This window comes from Nilaparvata lugens, chromosome 14, assembly GCF_014356525.2.
Source record: "Nilaparvata lugens isolate BPH chromosome 14, ASM1435652v1, whole genome shotgun sequence".
NCBI lineage: Eukaryota > Metazoa > Arthropoda > Insecta > Hemiptera > Delphacidae > Nilaparvata > Nilaparvata lugens.
In genome coordinates this window covers 19,951,869-19,975,052 of record NC_052517.1, presented here as the reverse complement: position 1 = coordinate 19,975,052, position 23,184 = coordinate 19,951,869, and the positions used below count along the sequence as shown (strand labels likewise).

General features: G+C 35.6%; 1 protein-coding gene across 1 annotated transcript; it reads right to left on the bottom strand.

The window, feature by feature from the left end:
• Window positions 1-16,144: 16,144 nt before the first annotated feature.
• Window positions 16,145-18,298, bottom strand: LOC120354295 (sodium channel protein Nach-like). The gene is made up of 2 exons (XM_039441205.1): window positions 17,942-18,298; window positions 16,145-17,335 (listed from the first exon to the last, which is right to left on the bottom strand). Exons 1-2 carry the CDS (start codon window positions 18,296-18,298, stop codon window positions 16,145-16,147), a joined length of 1,548 nt encoding a protein of 515 aa, XP_039297139.1.
• Window positions 18,299-23,184: the final 4,886 nt, after the last annotated feature.

The following is a 23,184-nucleotide window of genomic DNA, read 5'->3' as shown; positions in this document are numbered from 1 at the left end:
GATCATGCTTACACAAGATTTAATTATCATATAACGCTTTCCGGAATTTAGCGCGAGAAAACCAGAAGACATCTAGGCGCCCAGACGAGCTGTTATGAATTCTTTGCATCCTATTCAATAGTGCATAAAAATTGCATTCAATGAGGCATGCAATTTATAGTCTACACAGCTGAAAATTTTTTACCAAGTTACATTGAGATATTGAATTGCATGCGTCATAGCATGCAATTTATAGTCAACTCGACAGCTGATTTATGATGAATAATTCTATAGTCTGATTTTCACTCTAATATTGACGTATGAAGGAGGCTCCTTTTTCCTTTTATATTATCCTTGAAATGCAAAATTTCCAAAAACCTTGTATATACGTCGACGCGCAATTTAAAAAGGAACATACCTGTCAAATTTTATGAAAATCTATTACCGCGTTTCGCCGTAAATGCGCAACATATAAACGTTTAAACATTCAAACATTTAAACATTAAGAGAAATGCCAAACCGTCGACTTGAATCTTAGACCTCACATCGCTCGGTCAATTACAATTTAAGCAACATATTATATGAGATAATTCAATATTAGAGATAATCACGGGAAAAACTATTGGAATACTTTCTTATATTCTTGACACAGCTATTAAAGCTATAATTGGTAGCCCGTATTTTCTAGGTAAACAAATAGCCCCCAAAACACGAGAATTTGGTGAATTTTTACAATTCAAGCCACTTAATCTCTGAAATAACTCAAGATTAGAGATTATCACGTGTGTAAAAACTATTGGAATACTTTCTTATGCTCTTGACACAACTTTTAAGGCAATAATTGGTGGCCCGTATCATCTAGATAGACAAATAGCCACTAAAAAATTGGATATGGGTGAATTTTTACAATTTGAACCATGTAATCTCGGAAATAACTCAAGATTGATTGATTGATTGAGTACTTTATTTATGTAGATTACAATATATACTGTCTTATACACTTATATACAATAGCTTACAATACAACAAAATTATAGATGAATTTACATGATATAGACTAAGAAAATAATTGTTGAACTGTATATGATATGAAAAGCAATTTGTAATATAATAACTATAGATAATAATTAAATTGTTATGCATCTACATAAATTGGCGGAGCTTTGGACATATCAATGTCCATTCTTCGGAAAGAATATTAAAAATATCCTCCCCACTAACTCTCTACCAAAATTTCTCTAATTCTCTAACTCTCTACCAAGATTAGAGATTATCGAGGGATTAAAAACTATTGGAATACTTTCTTATGCTATTACAACAACTTTTAAAGCAATAATTGGTCTCCCGTATCATCTAGATAGACAAATAGCCACAAAAAACGAGAAATAGGTGAATTTTAACAATTTAAGCCACGTATTCTCTGAAATAACTCAAGATTAGAGATTATCACGGGAGTAAAAACTATTAGAATACATTATTACAATTTTGACATAACTTTTAAATACAAATAATTGGTATCCCGTATCATCTAGATAGACAAATAGTCACGAAAATACGAGAAGTAGGTGAATTTTTACAATTTAAGCCACGTAATCTCTGAAATAACTCAAGATTAGAGATTATCACGTGAGCAAAAACTATTAGAATACATTCTTAAACTTTTGACACAACTTTTAAGGCAATAATTGGTAGCCCGTATCATCTAGATTGACAAATAGCCACTAAAACATTGAATATGGGTGAATTTTTATAATTCAAGGCATGTAATCTCGGAAATAGCTCAATATTAGAGATTATGACAGGTATGAAAACTATGGAAATTCTTTCTTACACCCTTACACAGCTATTAGAACAGGAATTTGTAGGACATATCATCTAGATAAACAAATAGTCATGAAATCATGAGGTTGGGGTGAATTTCAACTACAGGATTTCCGAGATATCACGAGATTAAAGAGAGGTAGGGACAGAAGACCTTTTACAATGCATTCTTACTGTATTTATTCTACTATTAAAACAATAATTAATTGATGTGGCACATTTTTAATGTAGGTTCCACTAAAATAGAATGACATTTCAAGACCTCTTACAAAAAGTAATACACGTCTAGTTTTTTAAATTGATTTTTCACCCCTAATAAATATAGAGGAACTAGCCGTCAGGCTCGCTTCGCTCGCCGTATCCGTCTAGCCAGGGGGCTCCGCCCCCTGGACCCCTGACTGGATCGTCAAAGAATGAGATCAGAAGGCTCGCTTCGCTCGCCTGCATTTTTCATTTGAGCATTTTTATCATATGTTAGGACAATCCAGTCGGGGGTCCAGACTAAACGTCTGGCGAACAAAGCGAGCCTGACGGCTAGTAATAAAATATTCCCAGGATTGAATTAGCAGTGCCCAATCAATTTTTCCGCGATAAATGCATTTAAATCTTCAACTTGGTGCCAACCTAACAAAGTCAACTCAACTTAATGCCAACCTGACAAAATTATTAATTTAGTTGCCAGTTAACAACTGTTTCGAAGAGGTACTCTATCTAGATTATAGTTCTATAGTAACATATGATATGGAAATTTCAATTATAATTAAGAGATTGGGAGAAGAAGAATATACATGCTAAAAGACGAACTTTAAACCCTTAAAAACAACCCTTGGAGTTAAAATATGGCCAAAAGATTTCTTAGTGCGCCTCTAAAGGGCCAACTGAACATACCTACCAAATTTGAACGTTTTTGGTCCGGTAGATTTTTAGTTATGCGAGTGAGTGAGTGAGTGAGTCAGTCAGTCAGTCAGTGAGTGAGTGCCATTTCGCTTTTATATATATAGAAGAAGATTTTTGAAACGAATATATAACTTTAAGCTGGAGTAATTTCAGAGTATAGGCTATGTAGTTTGTTCAGAGCTGAGATCCATACATTCTTCTCATCTTTGTATTCCTAATTGACCGAGCGTAGTGAGGTCTAAGATTCAAGTCGACGGTTTGGCATTTCTCTTAATGTTTAAATGTTTATATGTTGCGCATTTACGGCGAAACGCGGTAATAGATTTTTATGAAATTTGACAGGCATGTACCTTTTTTAATTGCGCGTCGACGTATATACAAGGTTTTTGGAGATTCTGTATTTCAAGGATAATATAAAAGGAAAAAGGAGCCTCCTCCAAACGCCAATATTAGAGTAAAATTCAGACTATAGAATTATTCATCATAAATCAGCTGACAAGTGATTACACAGATGTGTGGAGAAGCCAGTCTATTGCTGTATTTCCATAAGGTCTATAGTTTCAATCAGGTACTTGTGGATGAGAATACTGCGTGGGGCCTACTGTTCATAGAACTACTAGTGGGTAGTAACGCTATAAGATAGCTTACAATCAAGAGGCACATCAAAGTACATGGAGAGATTTGTCCTGAACAGAGATCCATATATTTTTCTCATAAAATTTGAGACGACTTTACTTTTTTTATGAATTATTACAATTTGATGATTAAAAAAAAATATATGAGGAAGATGTTACAGATCCATGCACGCCTTTCTCTTCGACCCAAACATTTGGAATGCCTTTTCCTTAAATCTAGATAGTTTTATAATAAAAACCAAATTGAAGATTGAATAACATAATACAAGATATCTGTGGAAATGAAACCACAAATATTAAAATAGATTAAGAATTACCTTTGCTGTTGCTGTAGAAGAGATTTATTTCATTGAATATTCCAGTAGAATCCATCAAAAATGTTCCAAGTTCAATGTGTAAACAAGAAGTTGTGGGTAACCAATTTTCCAAGCCTGAAAATTTGAATTGGATAAATATTTAATACAATAAATGTGCAAGAAAACAAATGTTTTTTACAAGATAGTGCATTGAAAACCTCTTTCAATAACTTACTGGGAAATTACAAATTAAGCTTATGAAAAGTCATAAAAGAGCTGTGCCGTTATATACCGTATGCGTAACGTCATAGAAAACAATACTAATCTATCAAAACTTATTTTTTTCATAATTATCTAAATAATCTAATAGTTGCTATAGCACAAATTAAATAATTATTTAGTGGAAAGTTGAAAATGTTTCTATGATTTTCATGTTTAAAGTATACGGCACTAAACTAACCTAGCCTTGCTACACATAGCCTAGTCAAATAGAAGGAAACTCTAACAAGAATCTCAAAAATTGTTTTCAAATTACACCAAAATATTGTTAAAGTACTGAATATTACTTTTTTAAACAATATTTCAACAGGAATAACAAATTTGTTACCAAAACCCCATAAAAATTAGATGATATTGTGACGAGAAGCAAAGAGAATCGTACTATAGATATTGGATAAAGATTTTACGTTCAATCCTAGAAAATAATGGTTTCTCAGTATAAATATACTTCATTCACTCATGAAAGAACATACATTTGATATAAATAAGCGTCAAATCCATAAATTACTTACTAAAAATATTACTTTCGAATCTTTCCTAGCCTAGTCTACCTACTTTATAAAACTGATACAAATTCTAAGATTATTCGACGTATGCACACAAATTTTATTGTTGATAATGTTTAAAGCATTATTATAGAAGATATATTTCAAAGAATTAAACTTCTAATAACACTATTTAATTTATAATCAGTAATTATTGACGGCACTGAGCAGAAAAGAGACAATGTTAATGTTTACAAAACAAAATGGCGTTTGCTGTTTATCAACAGAAACAGATGAGCTTTAGTTCATAATCTGTCCGCTGAGTGCAGCACGCTACGGACACCAATTCAACAAATCAATATTCAAAAAGAGTTAAACAGTTGAAGGTATTTGAACATGAATTACTTTTCACTTGTATAACGTATTACAAATTAAACAGTACTGACTTATAGAAAATTTAGTTTTCTTTAATAAATGTCTCTTTCAAAATTTGGTTTTATGAAGCCGTTCAAAAGTTATTAGGTATAATTGTTGAGATATACACAGATTAAGATGATGTTGTTTGATTTATTTTTAATTTTTATAGCTATACTGTTATGATTTTAAAGTAAACTAATTACATGATCTCCTAGAGAATTGAAATTTCTACAAATTTGATACATACAAAAATGAGCTTTGTCCAGTCATTCAGAAGTAATTGACAAAACACTACGGGAAAGTTCAATGTTAACTCAAATCTCCCATTTTTGATGCTATACTACATCTTTTATTTGAAAGCGTTCAGGTATATTGATTACATCATCTTGTTCAAAATTATTTTTCTTCAATAATAGTGATGAGTAGAATTGAGCTCCAATGGACCGTTCAGAAGTTATCATTAAAAATGCACAAACGAGAACAACTATAATATATGACCTTTCCCGTATTTGAAGCTCTATATTTTCTTAAATTCACAAATTATAAACAATCCAACTGAACGATCTTATAGAAAATCTTTCTCTCTTCAACATTGGTCTAATGTAAAATCAAGCTTTGATCATCCGTTTAGAATTTATTAGTAAAAATTTACAAACAAGTCCAACGATAATACAGGTTTTCCCGTATTTCAAGCTCTATATTCTCTCAAATTCACAAATTACCATCAATCTAACTACACAATCTTATAGAAAACTCTATTCTCTTCAACATTTGTCCCATGTAGAATCAAGCTTTTATCAAATCAAATCAAATCAAATCAAATGTTTTTATTGTCGTTCACAATTATACATGTATTGACAAAGTCATGAAAACGGAGCATAGTCCTTAGTCTAAAGCCGAGATGAATAAAAACATAATATATATAGAATTTAAACATTAAAAATAAATAAACTTTAAAAATAACACCAGGACAGACAATAAAATTTGGAATTGAATAACAGAATTGACTGAAACAACACTTCAGCACTTCTAATACTTAACACTAAATAATTATATGTGGATGCTCAAAGAATTCCTCAATGTCATAGAAAGGATTTTCACTCAGCCAAATATCCAGTTTATTGAGAAAAGTCATATTATCATATTTGTTAATGGACCCCAACAAACTATTGTAAACCTTTTTGTACATTATACAGTGACTATTAAGAGATTTACTTAATCTGCAATATTGGAAATTCATTCTACCCCTATTACGTGTGCTGTGTGAGTGGACATGTTCATTAAGAGTTGTTTCTGGTAATTTCTTTAAAGAGTAAGCAGCAAGTTCAAAGATATAAAGATTGATGACAGTCTTAATATTCAATTTTATAAATATAGGCTTACAGTGATCCAAGGGACCTGAAGCATTGATAATTCTAACAACTTTCTTTTGCAACCTCAATATCTCTGCAACCCTCGGAGAATTGCCCCATACAAGAAGACAGTATTTAATAAGGGACTGAAAAAACGCAAAGTAAGCCATTCTCACACTATGTGGAGTCACACATTGCTTCAGACGTCCAATGAGATAGATGACTCTTGAAAGCCTAGCTTTTAAATAATCAATGTGTTTTCCCCAGGTCAGTTGATGATCAATGTGTACCCCTAAAAATTTAACATTATTTACAATATCCTGCTGAGTATATTCATTATCATATGGTCTCAGACTAAATATGACATTTTCAGTCTTATTAGCATTTAAAAGATATCCATTTGCTCTGAACCAGGCTCCTGCTTCATCAAGTGAGTTATTAACAACATTTGAGAGCTTAGCTATATCATTAGAGACATTCAAAAAGGTAGTATCATCCGCATATAATACTGCTCTGCTCGAAACATTGTGAGGCAAATCATTGATACTTATAAGGAATAATAGAGGACCCAGGACGGATCCTTGAGGTATGCCATACTTCAGGAAAATTACATCAGACCACTCTCCATTGACGCAGACGGTCTGCTTTCTATTCTTCAGGTAAGACTCAAATAGTGTTAGAGAAACTCCCCGAAAACCGTAATAATGAAGTTTCTCTATCAAGTCACCATGGTCGACGCAGTCAAATGCTTTGCTTAAGTCACAGAATGTAACCTGCGCATAAGACCTATTTTCAAATGCCTGCAAAATGTCACGGACCAAACCCTCAACTGCATCAACAGTTGCTTTGCCTTTTCTAAAGCCGAACTGAACTCCTGATAATAAGTTATTTTCCTCCAAAAATACAAAAACTTGCTCACATATTATTATTTCAATAAGTTTAGAAAGAACAGGCACCAATGACACAGGACGATAGCTCTCTGGTTTATCTTTAGACCCCTTTTTGAAAATAGGGCACACCTTTGATATTTTAAGTTCCTCAGGGAATTTCCCCTCTTGCAATATTCTGTTTATGCATGCGGTCAATGGTTGCACAATGTGAGGTATTATTTTTTTCAAAAAATTGTTCGACATGTTATAATAATCATAGCTGTAAGAGTTATTTAACTGTTTTGCTGCCTTTAAAACATCAATTATTGTGACAGGTCTCCACTCGAAACACCTATTTAGCCTAACATTAACTTTATTAATACAATCTTTTACTGATATATCAGGTTTGACAATCTCTCTTTTAACCCTATCAACGGACTTAACACAGTAACTGTTAAATGAATTTGGGGATATCAGTGGTTCAACGCCTTTTGATATATTACAACTTTTTTTATGAGAGCCCATGCAGTCTTACATTTATTATTGCTAGATTCGATAAGTTTACTATTATGAGTAACTTGGCATTAGTCACCTCTCTGATATAGACTTTTTTCAATGCAGTCAACTGGTTCTTAATTTCGACACTGCCTGTGCTTTTATGTAATAAATGAAGTGAAATTATCCTATCCTTTTCCTTGGCTAAATCCTGAGTATACCAATTTTTCTTTTTTACTTTGTTTATGATTCTACAAGGCTTAAGAATCAAGAAAACCTGTATTATATTGGTCAAGATCATAAAAAAGAAACTGAACATTGCCATTGCATCACGGAAGTGATGATGTGATAACATACTCCAATCAGTAAATCTCAACTTTTCAATAAGTCGTGGAAAGCTTCTCTCTGGGAAAACATGTTTAAAACTACTTCTAGTCAGATCATTCGGCTCACTTATCAGAGTTATATTAGAGATCTTAGGTTTTACTAATCTTACAACTAAACCATCATGGTCTGTGAACGGAAAGTCCTTTACTACCCTACTCTCTGCACGATCAGTATGACAATTAACAAAAACATTATCGAGACAGCTATCACCTCTGGTAGGCTGTGAGTTCAAACAATAACAGTTGAATTCTCTAAGTAAATTGAGGAACTCTAAGACTGTTTTCTTTGAGGTCAAAACATCGAAATCAGCATTGAGATCACCCCCCGCTATTACAGTGTAATTTTCCCATTTAGATAAGTGGCTAAGAAGATTCTCAAGAGCACTCAAGAATTCATATGGGTTATATCCCGGAGAGTGATACATGCAGACTACAATAATTTTAAATTTGTCCACTATTACAGCCGAAGCCTCAAATATAAATTCTGAGGTGAAATCACTTATATCCAGGGCTCTAGTTTCAATGTCATTAGCTACAAAAATAGCAGTCCCTCCCCTAATGTGATTTGTTCTGCAGAAGTTGGCAGCACAATAAAAATTATCGGGGTGAGAATAGATCAATTCATCGTGACATAGCCAATGTTCTGTTAGGCTTAATATCTTGATTGAGCTTTTTTGTCACTAATTTCAAATCAATTATATGGGCTCGATTTCATTTGAAATCATTTTCATGGAAAGCGAAATTATTGACAGACTTCATTGTATAGTACTAATACATCTCCTCCATCGATAGACAAACGAAGGAGTTATGATAGTTGAAAGTCATACATTATCAGGAAGTCAGAGGTGGTTCCAAACAGCTCATATTCTCGTGAACGCGATTGCTTCTTCAAGGAAAATGATGAGGATATACAACTGAACATTGATATTCTTTTCAAAATGAGCTTCAATTGATTGACATCGATCGACAAACGAAGGAGCTATGATAGTTCAAAGTCATACATTATCAGGAAGTCAGAGGTGGTTCCAAACAGCTCAAGTTCTCGTGAACGCGGTTGATTCCACATGCAAAATGATGAGAATATTCAAGATAGACTTCGATACTCTCTCCAGAATGAGCTTTGAATGATTGACATCGATCAACAAACGAAGGAGCTATGATAGTTCAAAGTCATTCATTATCAGGAAGTCGTAGATGGTTCCAAACAGCTTGAGTTCTCGTGAACGTTGTTGATTCTACTTGGAAAATGATAAGGACATTGATTCTCTCTCCAGTCTGAACTTCTACCGAGCAAAATCGTTTGTTGAAAATTAGATTAATTTCCTCTTCAATCTGAGCTGGAAGTTATTGATTCTACAGTGGAAATGATAAGATAAAGGAAAATGACATTGAATCTCTCTCCAATCTGAGCTTCAACCCAGCAAAATCGATCAATAAACACGGGAGTTATGATAGTTCAAAGTCTCATGATCCCAGGAAGTAGAGGTGGTTCCATTCAGCTTGAGAAAATTAGTGTAAAAAGTTCATTCTACATGGAAAATGATGAGGATACGGGTAGAATGAATTGATTCCCTCTTCAATCTCAGCTTAAACCTAGGAAAATCGATCGAGAAACTAAGGAGTTATGATAGTTCAAACTCTCATGATCTAAGTAAGTCGAGATGGTCCCATTCAGCTCGAGATTCCGTGTAAACGGTTGATCTTACATGGAAATGTTCAAGGATACAGAAGAAATACATCTATTCCCTTTTCAATCTCAGCTTTAACCGAGCAAAGTCGTTCAACAAACGAAGGCGTTATGATAGTTCAAGTCTTACAAAGTCAGGAAGTCGGGGTGGTTCCATTCTGCTCAAGTTTTTGTGGAAACGGTTGATTGGCTACATGGACAAAGATGAGTATACAAAAGAAGGATCTAAATTTCCTGCTCAATCTGAGCTTCTTCCGAGCAAAATAAATCAACAAGAGAGGGAGTTTATATGATAATTCGAAATCCTATGATCTGAGGAAATCGAGGTGGTTCTATTCTGTTCAAGTTTCCGTGAAAGCAGTCGATTCTACATGGAAAATGATGCGGATACCGGGAAAGTACATTAATTACTTCTTAAAAATGAGCTCCAAGCCTCCAACCGAGCAGAATAGATCAACAAACGTAGGAGTTGAAAGTTTTATGAACTTAGGAAATCGAGGCGGTGCCATTCAACATGAGATTTCGTGGAAGCAATTGATTCTACATGGGAAATGATGAAGATACAGAAGGACATTGATTTTCTCTCCAATCTGAGCTTCCACCAATCAAAATCGATCAACAAAAGAAGGAGTTATGATAGTTCAAAGTCTTATGATCTCAGGAAGTGTAAGTGGTTCCATTGAGCCCAAGTTCTTGGGAACGCGATTGATTCTACATGGAGAAAGATGAGGAAACACAAGGAAGACATCGATATTCTCTTCAAAGTGAGTTTTAAATTATTGACATCGGTCCACAAACGAAGGATCTATGATAGTTCAATGTCATACATTACCAGGAAGTCAGAGGTGGTTCCAAACAGCTCAAGTTCTCGTGAACGCGGTTGATTCTACATGGGAAATGATGAGGATACACAAGAGAGACGTTGATATTCTCTTAAAGATGAGCTTCAATTGATTGACATCGATCGATGAACGGAGGAGCTATGATAGTTCAAATTGAAACATTATCAGGAAGTCAGAGGTGGTTCCAAACAGCTCAAGTTCTCGTGAAAGCGGTTGATTCTACATGGGAAATGATGAGGATACACAAGAGAGACGTAGATATTCTCTTGAGAATGAGCTTCAATTGATTGACATCGATCGATAAACGGAGGAGCTATGATAGTTCAAAGTCATACATTATCAGGAAGTAGGAGGTGGTTCCAAACAGCTCAAGTTCTCGTGAAAGCGGTTGATTCTACATGGAAAATGATGAGGATACACAACAAAAACATTGATATTCTCTTCAATATGAACAACAACTGATTGACATCGATCGACAAACGTAGAAGCTATGATAGTTCAAAGTCATACATTATTAGGAAGTCAGAGGTGGTTCCAAACAGCTCTCGTGAAAGCGGTTGATTCAACATGAGAGAGTGATGAGGATAAACAACAAAGACATTGATAATCTCTTCAAAATGAGCTTTAATTGATTGACATCGATCGATAAATTAAGGAGCTAAGATAGTTGAAAGTCATACATTATCAGGAAGTCAGAGGTGGCTCCAAACAGCTTGATTTCTCGTGAACGCAGTTGATTCTTCATGGGAAATGATGAGGATACACAACAAAAACATTGATATTCTTTTCAAAATGAGCTTCAATTGATTGACAACGAGTGACAAACGAAGGAGATATAATATTTCAAAGTCATACATTATCAGGAAGTCAGAGGTGGTTCCAAACAGCTCAAGTTCTCGTGAACGCGGTTGATTCTTCATGGAAAATGATGAGGATACACAACAAAAACATTGATATTCTTTTCAAAATGAGCTTCAATTGATTGACATCGATCGACAAACGAAGGAGCTATGATAGTTCAAAGTCATACATTATCAGGAAGTCAGAGGTGGTTCCAAACAGCTCAAGTTTCCGTGGAAGCGGTTGATTCTACATGGAAAATGATGAGGATACACAACAAAAACATTGATATTCTCCTCAAAATGAGCTTCAATTGATTGACATCGATCGACAAATGAAGGAGCTATGATAGTTCAAAGTCATACATTATCAAGAAGTCAGAGGTGGTTCCAAACAGCTCAAGTTCCCGTGAAAGCGGTTGATTCTACATGAGAAAGTGATAATGATACAGAAGAAGGACATTGATTTCCTCTCCAATCTGAGCTTCTACCGATCAAAATCGATGAACAAAAGAAGGAGTTATCATAGTTCTAAGTCTTATGAAGTCAGAAAGTCAAGGTGGTTCCATTCAGCTCAAGTTTCCGTGGAAACGGCTTATCCTACATGGAAAAGTGATAATGATACATAAGAAGGACATTGACTTTCTCTCCATTCAGAGCTTCTACCGATCAAAATCGATGAACAAAAGAAGGAGTTATCATAGTTCTAAGTCGTACGAAGTCAGAAAGTCGAGGTGGTTCCATTCAGCTCTTGTTTTCGTGAAAGCGGTTGATTCTACATGGAAAAGTGATAATGATACAGAAGAAGGACATCGATTTACTCTCCAATCTAAGCTTCTAGCGATCAAAATCGAAAACAAAAGAAGGAGTTATGATAGTTCTAAGTCGTACGAAGTCAGAAGGTCGAGGTGGTTCCAAACAGCTCAAGTTCCCGTGAAAGCGGTTGATTCTACATGGAAAATGATGAGGATACACAATAAAGACATTGATATTCTCTTAAAAATGAGCTTCAATCGATTGTCATCGATCGACAAACGAAGGAGCTATGATAGTTCAAAGTCATACATTATCAGGAAGTCAGAGGTGGTTCCAAACAGCTCAAGTTTCCGTGGAAGCGGTTGATTCTACATGAGAAAGTGATAATGATACAGAAGAAGGACATTGATTTCCTCTCCAATCTGAGCTTCTACCGATCAAAATCGATGAACAAAAGAAGGAGTTATCATAGTTCTAAGTCGTACGAAGTCAGAAAGTCAAGGTGGTTCCATTCAGTTCAAGTTGCCGTGGAAACGGCTTATCCTACATGGAAAAGTGATAATGATACATAAGAAGGACATTGACTTTCTCTCCATTCGGAGCTTCTACCGATCAAAATCGATGAACAAAAGAAGGAGTTATCATAGTTCTAAGTCGTACGAAGTCAGAAAGTCGAGGTGGTTCCATTCAGCTCTTGTTTTCGTGAAAGCGGTTGATTCTACATGGAAAAGTGATAATGATACATAAGAAGGACATTGATTTTCTCTCCAATCTGAGCTTCTACCGATCAAAATCGAAAACAAAAGAAGGAGTTATGATAGTTCTAAGTCGTACGAAGTCAGAAGGTCGAGGTGGTTCCAAACAGCTCAAGTTCTCGTGAACGCGGTTGATTCTACATGGAAAATCATTAGGATGGACAAGAAAGACATTGATATTCTCTTAAAAATGAGCTTCAACTGATTGACATCGATTGACAAACAAAGGAGCTATGATAGTTCAAAGAAGTGATTCCGGATTGAGAGGTTTCTTGGGGCGGTGGGTATTTATGATGTCCCAGGCTGCTTTGCGGTTGTTATCAGCAGACATGACAATCTCTGAGGTGAACTTTCTTTTTGTCATGCCAACCTGAATCCTGTACTCTGTTTTAGCTACTGGTTGAACCAGTGGTTTTTATCTTCAGGCATCACTGTTGTCTTGTGCTTATTTATTTATTCATTTATCATTTACAATCAAATTATGATGAAGCAATAGTAACCTCCAAATTCTTCACCTGGGCTAGAGTTTCATCAAACCATGGCCTATTTGCAGCTTGAGTTCCTCTTCTACTGTTTCTTGAATGCTACCTCATTGTCCTTGGGAATACTGTGTTGAAGACATTAACATGACCAGCCAACAGCATATCCAGCATGTATTCTTACTTTGTGAGACCAAAGACCTCTACCAGTTGATGGCCTCAAGCTTCCTGCAAGAATTGGGAATCCTTTCTTCTCTCACTACTAAGGAGTAGCTGAGTAGTTGCCCTTCCACGGTTCCCATGTTTGGTTTCACTTACTTACTCCTCAGCTCTACAGGTCTTTACAACTTTACAACCCTTGGCCGGCCTCCCTGTGTTTGGTCAGTCTTATGTAAACTAGCTTGAACAACAGCTGCGATGTGATCAGATATGAAGGGATCAACCACTCTGGCAGTATACTCCTAGGAGTTCAAGATGGTTATCACAGTGTCCAGACAAGCATCACCCCTGGTGGGACAAAGATAACCTTAATAGATTGACGAAGATATCTCTCTCCTTGGATGGAACTTCAAGGTGTACTTTTTGTGTAGTTGAGAAGTTGATATTGTGGTAATTATTCATATTGAATGAAAGAGACTAAGAAATTGTCAAAAACCACAGATTTATTGATACTTAGAAAGACCGGTTTCGGTTATTACACCATTGTCAATCTCTGATAAACTCTGATAATCTCTGTTTATCAGAGATTGACAATGGTGTGATAACCGAAACCGGTCTTTCTAAGTATCAATGAATCTATGGTTTTTGACAATTTCTTAGTCTCTTTCATTCAATTCAAGGTGTACATTGAAGACAGTTTATTATCCTGTCTTGCTGCCTGCTCAAAATGATAATTTTGATAAAAATAGTCCAAATGAGATTATGAAAACATTTTATAACGGTTTTTTGTCAATAGGTCTTCTTTGTTAGTTTCAACTGCAAATCCTTTCTTCTCTCACTACTAAGGAGTAGCTGATGTAGTTGCTCTTCGACAGCTTCTGTGTTTGGTCTGGGATTGTCCCAATCAGTATATTTTTGACAATAGGTCTTTAATGCTAATTTTAACTGCATTGACAAAGTTCAATATTCATTTCCTTTATCATCAAGCTGAGTAGGCTTTTTCGCTTTTTTCGTTACCATATTCCATGTGGCCTCGTCAAGTTTGGTGAGTTTCTAAGGCTAAGTTGTTTGACATAATCCGTTCAATCTAATAGAATTCATAAGGACGGCAGAAAGTTGTCCATCCAAAAAATCGATGTGTGTGTAGCAGCTAGACTGAGTGCCGGTTGCACAAAAGCTGGTTAAATTTTAATCGTGATTAATTCTATGAGAACCATTCAGAAAAGCCTCCTTCTCTGATTGGTTCTCGTGAAATCTAACCACGATTAAAATTTAAGCGACTGCTGTGCAACCGGGCCTGAGATGTGAACGCATAGCAGTGGTGCAGACAACTTGCTACAAAAAACTTTGAAAGGTGAGAATAATCTGTATAGTCTACAGCTGTTGTAAACGTTAACACGTTTATACGATAAATTGTAAACTAACTAATATTTTCTGTAATTGATGTAGTTGTTTTAGTTTTTTGGGGAAATGAACATTTATTTATTTATTTATTTAACAACCTGTGTGTACTCTGGTCGCTAAGCAGGCTCGCTTCGCTCGCCGAGTTCAATGTTTCCAACCGTGGTGGGGGTGGGGGTCCCAATAAAATTGGGACATCGTTTTTTGGATTGATGTCCTGAAATGATAATGGCATCAGAGGACGGTGGTAAGGACAAAGGAGAATGAAGGACACTTTCTCTTGAAATGATGACTCCCCTGTCAACAGACTGTATCATATTGTGGTGATACTGTATCGTATTGTGTTGATACTGTTGCATACACGATTTTCTCCCTTCAATATATCATTGTGAAAATACAGCATAAGAAGATATGTCATGGTTTTTAGAACTCATTCAAAGTTTGGAAGTTTTGTATCAAATTATGGTTTTGTGTGTATGAAGTTGAGATTATACTGTATCATATTGTGATGATACTGTATCATATTGTGTTGATACTGTATCATATTGTGGTGATACTGTATAAAATATGGTGATACGCCATGGTAAAGGACCGTTATGTTGCAAATATGACTGTTAACTGAAGCCGATAGTCCTAGTAGTTGTTTTGGTGAAGCTATGTGACGCTGGTAGTCTCTCATACTGTGCCCTTCACAGTGCTCTCACACTCACAACAACACACTAATAATAGACAGTAGTTGTCAGTAATCGGAGAAGGAATTTAGAACATAAACGACCTATACCATGGGATATCTTCTTAAGCCATCTTTCCTCTATGCTATAAATAAATTACAAGTGACAAGTGAAAGAGAAAACACAGTCATTCTGTTCTGGAAATTGAAACACAATCATTTACTAGTCATGAAAATAACATACAAGTATATTAAATTATCTGACATATTTTGAAGGAACCAATTCTTTTCAACCTATGGATTTAATCAATGTACCTAAAATACAAAAGTAATCTACTTTTTGAGAAAAAGACTTGAAAGTTGCTCAATTTAACATGGAGAAGATGGGAAGAATAGACTTTTAGAGCACCAATGACGTCACACCGATCATATCTGTCTCTGATCATCAAAAGATCAAGATGCGTGTGACCAGTAACTTATGTATTCTAGGTTCCTTGGATTTAATAATCTTATGTTTGTGTCCTGTTTCAATATGTTGCAAAGAAGTTTATTTATTCAGTTTATCATTCAACAAACTGAGGCGATCAAGCTGGGACGACAACAGACTGTGACATTCTCCATTTCACTCTGACATCAAAGTGTTCCTCAGTAGACCGACAAAGACCGCAATTTCTTGCGACACTGTTGATGCTGACCTCTCCTGGCATGCACCTCACAACAGTTCACCACAAACACACCACGCTTCGGAAACATTTTCCTGCTACCAAATTTCTTTAAATTCTTCGAATGTTTGACAATTTTCCTCCTATCAAAACTCCGCACCAGGCAGAGGATCAAAAAATACAGGATTTCCACCACACTGATCAGACTAAGTCCCAGAAACGTGTCCAGATATGTTACTGAGGATAGTATGAAGTCTTCAAATGTTTTTGATAAAGAGCGTACTTGAGGGTAGAAATAAATGTCTCGGAAAACTGTGTAAAAGTAGGTCCCGGAATTGTTTACAGGTAGGAACTCTCTGTGTCCAATATTGTATTCAATTTCCTCACAACTTGATAAACAACTGCATTGGTCCAGTGATACGGCGTCACCTTGATACACTTCCAGCACATTTTTGATACACTCCTCACTGTGTTGCAAGCAGATCGGAGTATCCTCACTGCGAGGAAGCTCAAAAGATACACAACCACACTTGCGTTGCATGGCATCTGATACGCAGTCCTGGAGACAGTTTTTGAAGGTGTAGTGTGCGAAGAATTTTAGTTTTTTCTCTGTGGGTAGTAGACAGTCCCGTTCAGTGTAGGGTTTGTCTAACAGGTCTTGGTCGAGGTATAGATGGTTGGGGTGTGGCATAGAATTTACATCCCCACTAAATCTTACCTCAGGAAGTCTGCACCATTCACCCCTTGCAAAGGGTATTGCCCAGGGACTGTGGAGAGAGTATACAGGATAGGCCAGATGTGAACGCACCCTTACCACATCACTGTTTTCTCCCAAGATGTTCCCCAACTCATCTTCACTGACCTGTCGATAGATATCATTCAAATGCGACACAAACGCTGGTAGCTTGAACACGATGTTTTTCGATTTGTTCTCAACTAAAACCAATGGCAACCCATTGAATTGTCCCTGAGGTTTCAGCTTGAACCCTTTCCTCAGAAGTGTGTCATCTAGATGGTAGTGGAACGTAGTCGGGGAATAAAACATCGAAGAAGGAACCATGTTGTAAGTGTAGCAAACACCATTGAAGAAATTTATCTGCGGGATTTTTAGGTGGTGTGTGCTGTAAGGGGTGGTCACAGTTTGTATCAACGTTGGGGATGATACTATTAATTTCTGGAAATAATCAAGGAGTTTCCTGTTTGTAATTGTGTAGGATTTCATGTTTTTCCAAGATGAATCAAACACCAAATCTGTGTACAATGGTGTAGGCCTATTTTTGTTTCTGGATGATGAATGATTATGACCCTTCACAAAATCTATGTGGGATATTGAATCTCCTTGTATATCCTGTGTATTTTTGTTGTACCAAGATGAATGATTATGTCCCTTCATAAAATTTGTGTACAATGTTCCATTTTTGTTCTCCCTAGATGAATTACTATGACCCTTCACAAAATCTTTGTATGATGCTTCATTTTTGTTCTTCCCAGATGAAATATTAAGATTCTTCACCAAATCTGAGTAAAATCTTGTAGTTTTGTTTCTCCAAGATGAATTATCATGACCCTTCACAAAATCTGTGTGTGAAGCTTCATTTTTGTTTCTCCAAGATGAATTATGATGAACCTTAACAGAATCCGTTTGTGATTCTTTATTTTTGTTTTTCCAAGATAAGATCTTATCAGGATTCTTCACAGAATCTGTGTAGGATTTTGTATCCCCATGTACATCCCTGAAGACCTCATGGAACAAACCCTGTATTCTGAACAGGTAGCTCACTTGATACACTTCTTGGAGCGTATCTTCCCTTCCGTTGCTTCTCTGTATCATCACTTGCAACGCAGTTCTGTTGACCAGAAAATCGCCACAATACGTGAAAGCCGGGTTCGGCAATGCAGCAATGGAATGAGGTTTGTTGTCGGTGTTGATGACAATGGGTGATTCCCGCCAGGAAACCCACGAGTTTTTGAGCATCCTCAGTGCAAATGTGCTGAAAATTGCCAAAATAATCGCCCAGAACACTTTTTCGAACCGGCTGCGCTGTTTGGAGCCTAGATACTTGAGTCCATGGAGTGACGTCGAGGAGAGGAAGTCGTTGATTACACTCTTGTCCAGCCACTCTATATGTTTACTCATCGTTGCTCGATTCTGATTCACTTTTTCAATGCTTTTAATATTGTTGAATGTTTCTTAGATGACACTATCAATAGTTTTCTTCTATTGTTTCTTGTCCAGCCACTCTATATGTTTACTCATCGTAGCTCGATTCTGATTCACTTTTTCAATGCTTTTAATATTGTTGAATGTTTCTTAGATGACACTATCAATAGTTTTCTTCTATTGTTTCTTGTCCAGCCACTCTATATGTTTACTCATTATTGCTCGATTCTGATTCACTTTTTCAATGCTTTTAATATTGTTGATTTTTAGATTACACTATCACTCTATGTGTTTACTCATCGTTGCTCGATTCTGATTCACTTTTTCAATGCTTTTAATATTGTTGAATGTTTGTTAGATGACACTATCAATAGTTTTCTTCTATTGTTTCTTGTCCAGCCACTCTATATGTTTACTCATCATTGCTTGATTCTGATTCACTTTTTCAAAGACTTGAAATATTGTTGAGAGTTTTGTAGAGTAGTTTAGTTTCACTCAAATGGTTTTAATGATTTTCAACAAAAATTGATTGGAGAGTAGAATATTTATTCTGTGTTTGATCACTTATCTACAGTCGTCAATACCACTCATTAACTTAGTCGCCAATCACTGATCACTAATCACTTATCAATATGCTATTAAACTGGGACAATGTTGAACTATGGTGCAACCCTGGGATGTTAATCAGTTGCTTACTTTATAACTTGAAATTTCTCACTAGAGAATATAACGTCATAGTCTTCACAGCATGACAAACGTATTACTAATGAATTTAATAGCAGGAAGCTTCTAAAGTTCTTATTTCATTTTTCCATGAAATAACTCGACATCACGTGACATATAAATTATCATGTTGCTATACCCAAAGGAGTGATAATGAGTCACAGCACGTATTCCTATAGTGAGGTCCACGTTATAATGGCAGTATTTGATTAACATGATGTTGCTATACTTGTCTATCATTCAACAAAGCAGATAGCAAACGTATCAAATCATAGTGTTGTGTATCAAGTTGAGATGATACTGTATCATGTTGTGGTTGTTCTTGTTCTATAGTGAGGTCCACGTTATAATGGAAGTATTTGATTAACATTGGTTTTGCTAACCTTGTCTATCATTCAACAAAGCAGATAGCGAATGTATCAAATCATAGTGTTTTGTATCAAGTTGAGATGATACTGTATCATATTGTGTTGATACTGTATCATGTTGTGGTTGTTCTTGTTCTATAGTGAGGTCCACGTTATAATGGCAGTATTTTGATTAGCAATTGTATTGCTATACTTGTCTATCATTCAACAAAGCGGATAGCGAACGTACCAAATCATAGTGTTGTGTATCAAGTTGAGATGATACTGTATCATGTTTGGTGATACTGTTTCATGTTGTGGTTGTTCTTGTTCTATAGTGAGGTCCACGTTATAATGGAAGTATTTGATTAACATTGGTGTTGCTATACTTGTCTATCATTCAACAAAGCAGATAGCGAATGTATCAAATCATAGTGTTGTGTATCAAGTTGAGATGATACTGTATCATATTGGTTCAATACTGTATCATGTTGTGGTTGTTCTTGTTCTATAGTGAGGTCCACGTTATAATGGCAGTATTCTGATTAGCAATTGTATTGCTATACTTGTCTATCATTCAACAAAGCAGATAGCGAACGTATCAAATCATAGTGTTGTGTATCAAGTTGAGATGATACTGTATCATATTGTGTTGATACTGTATCATGTTGTGGTTGTTCAAGCTCTTTAGTGAGGTCCACGTTATAAAGTCAGCAACTGATTAAAATTGGTGTTGCTATCCTTGTCTATCATTACACAAAGCAGATAGCACTATCCTCTTCCACTTCCCAGATCGTTTTTGAACAATGTAGAAATATAATTAATCAACACAATATGTAATCTCGATAATGAATGAACAAATCGCTTTGCTCTGTTGCCAGATCGTCGTTTAACAATGTAGAATTGATAATTAACAAAATATTTCATCTTAATTATGAAAATTCATTATGAAATTATAAAGAATATTATGTTTAGTTTAATAAAATATGAATGATTATTTCAAACGAGAATGAACAGTTGATATTACATCAATAAACCTGTATCAGCTACCGTGTATAGAAGGCATTGACAAGACAGAGGATCTACACTGCCATTATAACGTGGACCTCACTATGTAGTCATTAATACATTATTTATTTTCTGTCCATATTCCAATACTATAAAGTTTCACTTTATACTGTCAGCAACATTGGTAGAATGAGAAGCAATAAGCAGTGCTGAGAGATGATACTGTATCATATTGTGTTGATACTGTATCATGTTCTAGTTGTTCTTGTTCTATAGTGAGGTCCACGTTATAATGGAAGTATTTGATTAACATTGGTATTGCTATCCTTGTCAATCATTCAACAAAGCGGATAGCGAACGTATCAAATCATAGTGTTGTGTATCAAGTTGAGATGATACTGTATCATATTGTGTTGATACTGTATCATGTTGTGGTTGTTCTTGTTCTATAGAGTGTTAAAGGAAGGAAATGTGACACCAAAAATATTGTAAGGTACACTCCCTTGAAACATTGCGTTATTTGAGAACTGTGGGAAATAAATTGCATGGTCTGTTCCAACACTGGTATTAAGTTGCTTGACATCTATTAGCTAATGGAGTTGGGAACGATATTTACAACTTTAATTTCTTGTGAAAGCCTTATTATAATTTACCTAGAAAATATTGAGTGAAATGTGGCCCTATTCTTTTCAAATTCTTCCACGGAATGAACAACGTTTTCAAATTAAGAAGTAGCCTATTTATTTCATCACAACTTTAAATCATGAGTTTATCTCAAAGCGTCATAAACTCAACTCCCCATTTATCCGTATATTTTATTTCATTGAATTATTTTATACACAACATGTTCTTCCTGATAATGTATGACTTTAAGTATCATGACTCCTTCGTTTGTTGATCGTTTCCGGTTGGGTTGAGCTCAGTTTGAAGAGAATATCAATGTCTTCCTTCCGCATCTTCATCAATTCCCATGAGTAGAATCAACCACTTTCACGTAAACTTGAGCTGAATGAAACCACCCCTGACATCTTGATAATATATGACTTTCAACTATCAAAACTCCTTCGTTTGTCGATCGATTTTGCTCGGTTGAAGCTTAGTTTGGAGAGAATATCAATGTCTTTCATTCGCATCTTTATCAATTTCAATGAGTAGAAACAAACGCTCACATGAACTTGAGCTGAATGAAACTACTCCTGACTTCTTGATAATATATGACTGTCAACTATCATAACTCCTTCGTTTGTCGATCGATTTTGCTCGGTTGGAGCTCAGTTTGAAGAGAATATCAATGTCTTCCTTCCGCATGTTCATCAATTTCAATGAGTAGAATCAACCGCTCACATGAACTTGAGTTGAATGAAACCACCCCTGACTTCTTGATAATATATGACTCTCAACTATCAAAACTCCTTCGTTTGTCGATTGATTCTGCTCGGTTGGAGCTTGGTTTGAAGAGAATTTCAATGTCTTCCTTCCGCATCTTCATCAATTTTTAATGAGTAGAATCAACCGCTCACATGAACTTGAGCTGAATGAAACCACCCCTGACTTCTTGATAATATATGACTCTCAACAATCAAAACTCCTTAGTTTGTCGATTGATTCTGCTCGGTTGAAGCTTGGTTTGAAGAGAATATCAATGTCTTCCTTCCGCATGTTCATCAATTTCAATGAGTAGAATCAACCGCTCACGTAAACTTGAGCTGAATGAAACCACCCCTGACTTCTTGATAATAAATGACTTTCAACTATCAAAACTCCTTCGTTTGTCGATTGATTCTGCTCGGTTGAAGCTTGGTTTGAAGATAATATCAATGTCTTCCTTCCGCATCTTCATCAATTTAAATGAGTAGAATCAACCGCTCACATGAACTAGAGCTGAATGAAACCACCCCTGACTTCTTGATAATATATGACTCTCAACTATCAAAACTCCTTCGTTTGTCGATTGATTCTGCTCGGTTGAAGCTTGGTTTGAAGAGAATATCAATTTCTTCCTTCCGCATGTTCATCAATTTCAATGAGTAGAATCAACCGCTAACATGAACTTGAGCTGAATGAAACCACCCCTGACTTCTTGATAATATATGACTCTCAACTATCAAAACTCCTTCGTTTATCGATTGATTCTGCTCGGTTGAAGCTTGGTTTGAAGAGAATATCAATGTCTTCCTTCCGCATCTTCATCAATATCAATGAGTAGAATCAACCACTCACATGAACATGAGCTGAATGAAACCACCCTTGACTTCTTGATGATATATGACTCTCAACTATCAAAACTCCTTCGTTTGTCGATCGATTCTGCTCGGTTGAAGCTCAGTTTGAAGAGAATATCAATGTCTTCCTTCCGCATCTTCATCAATATCAATGAGTAGAATCAACCGCTCACATGAACTTGAGCTGAATGAAACCACCCCTGACTTCTTGATAATATATGACTTTCAACTATCATAACTCCTTCGTTTGTCTATCGATGGAGGAGATGTATTAGTACTATACAATGAAGTCTGTCAATAATTTCGCTTTCCATGAAAATGATTTCAAATGAAATCGAGCCCATATAATTGATTTGAAATTAGTGACAAAAAAGCTCAATCAAGATAAGGGTTTTTAGCTTTTCAAGCTCCATTATTTCTCAGTGTTAAGGAATTCCATCAATATAACTACATGATTCAAATGGAAATTCCGTTTTCTTCAAAATTAGTCTGTAGGAAAATTATGTTCTGATCAACTGTTCAGAAGTTATTGATAAAGTATTGTACAAAGAATCTTGTTTTT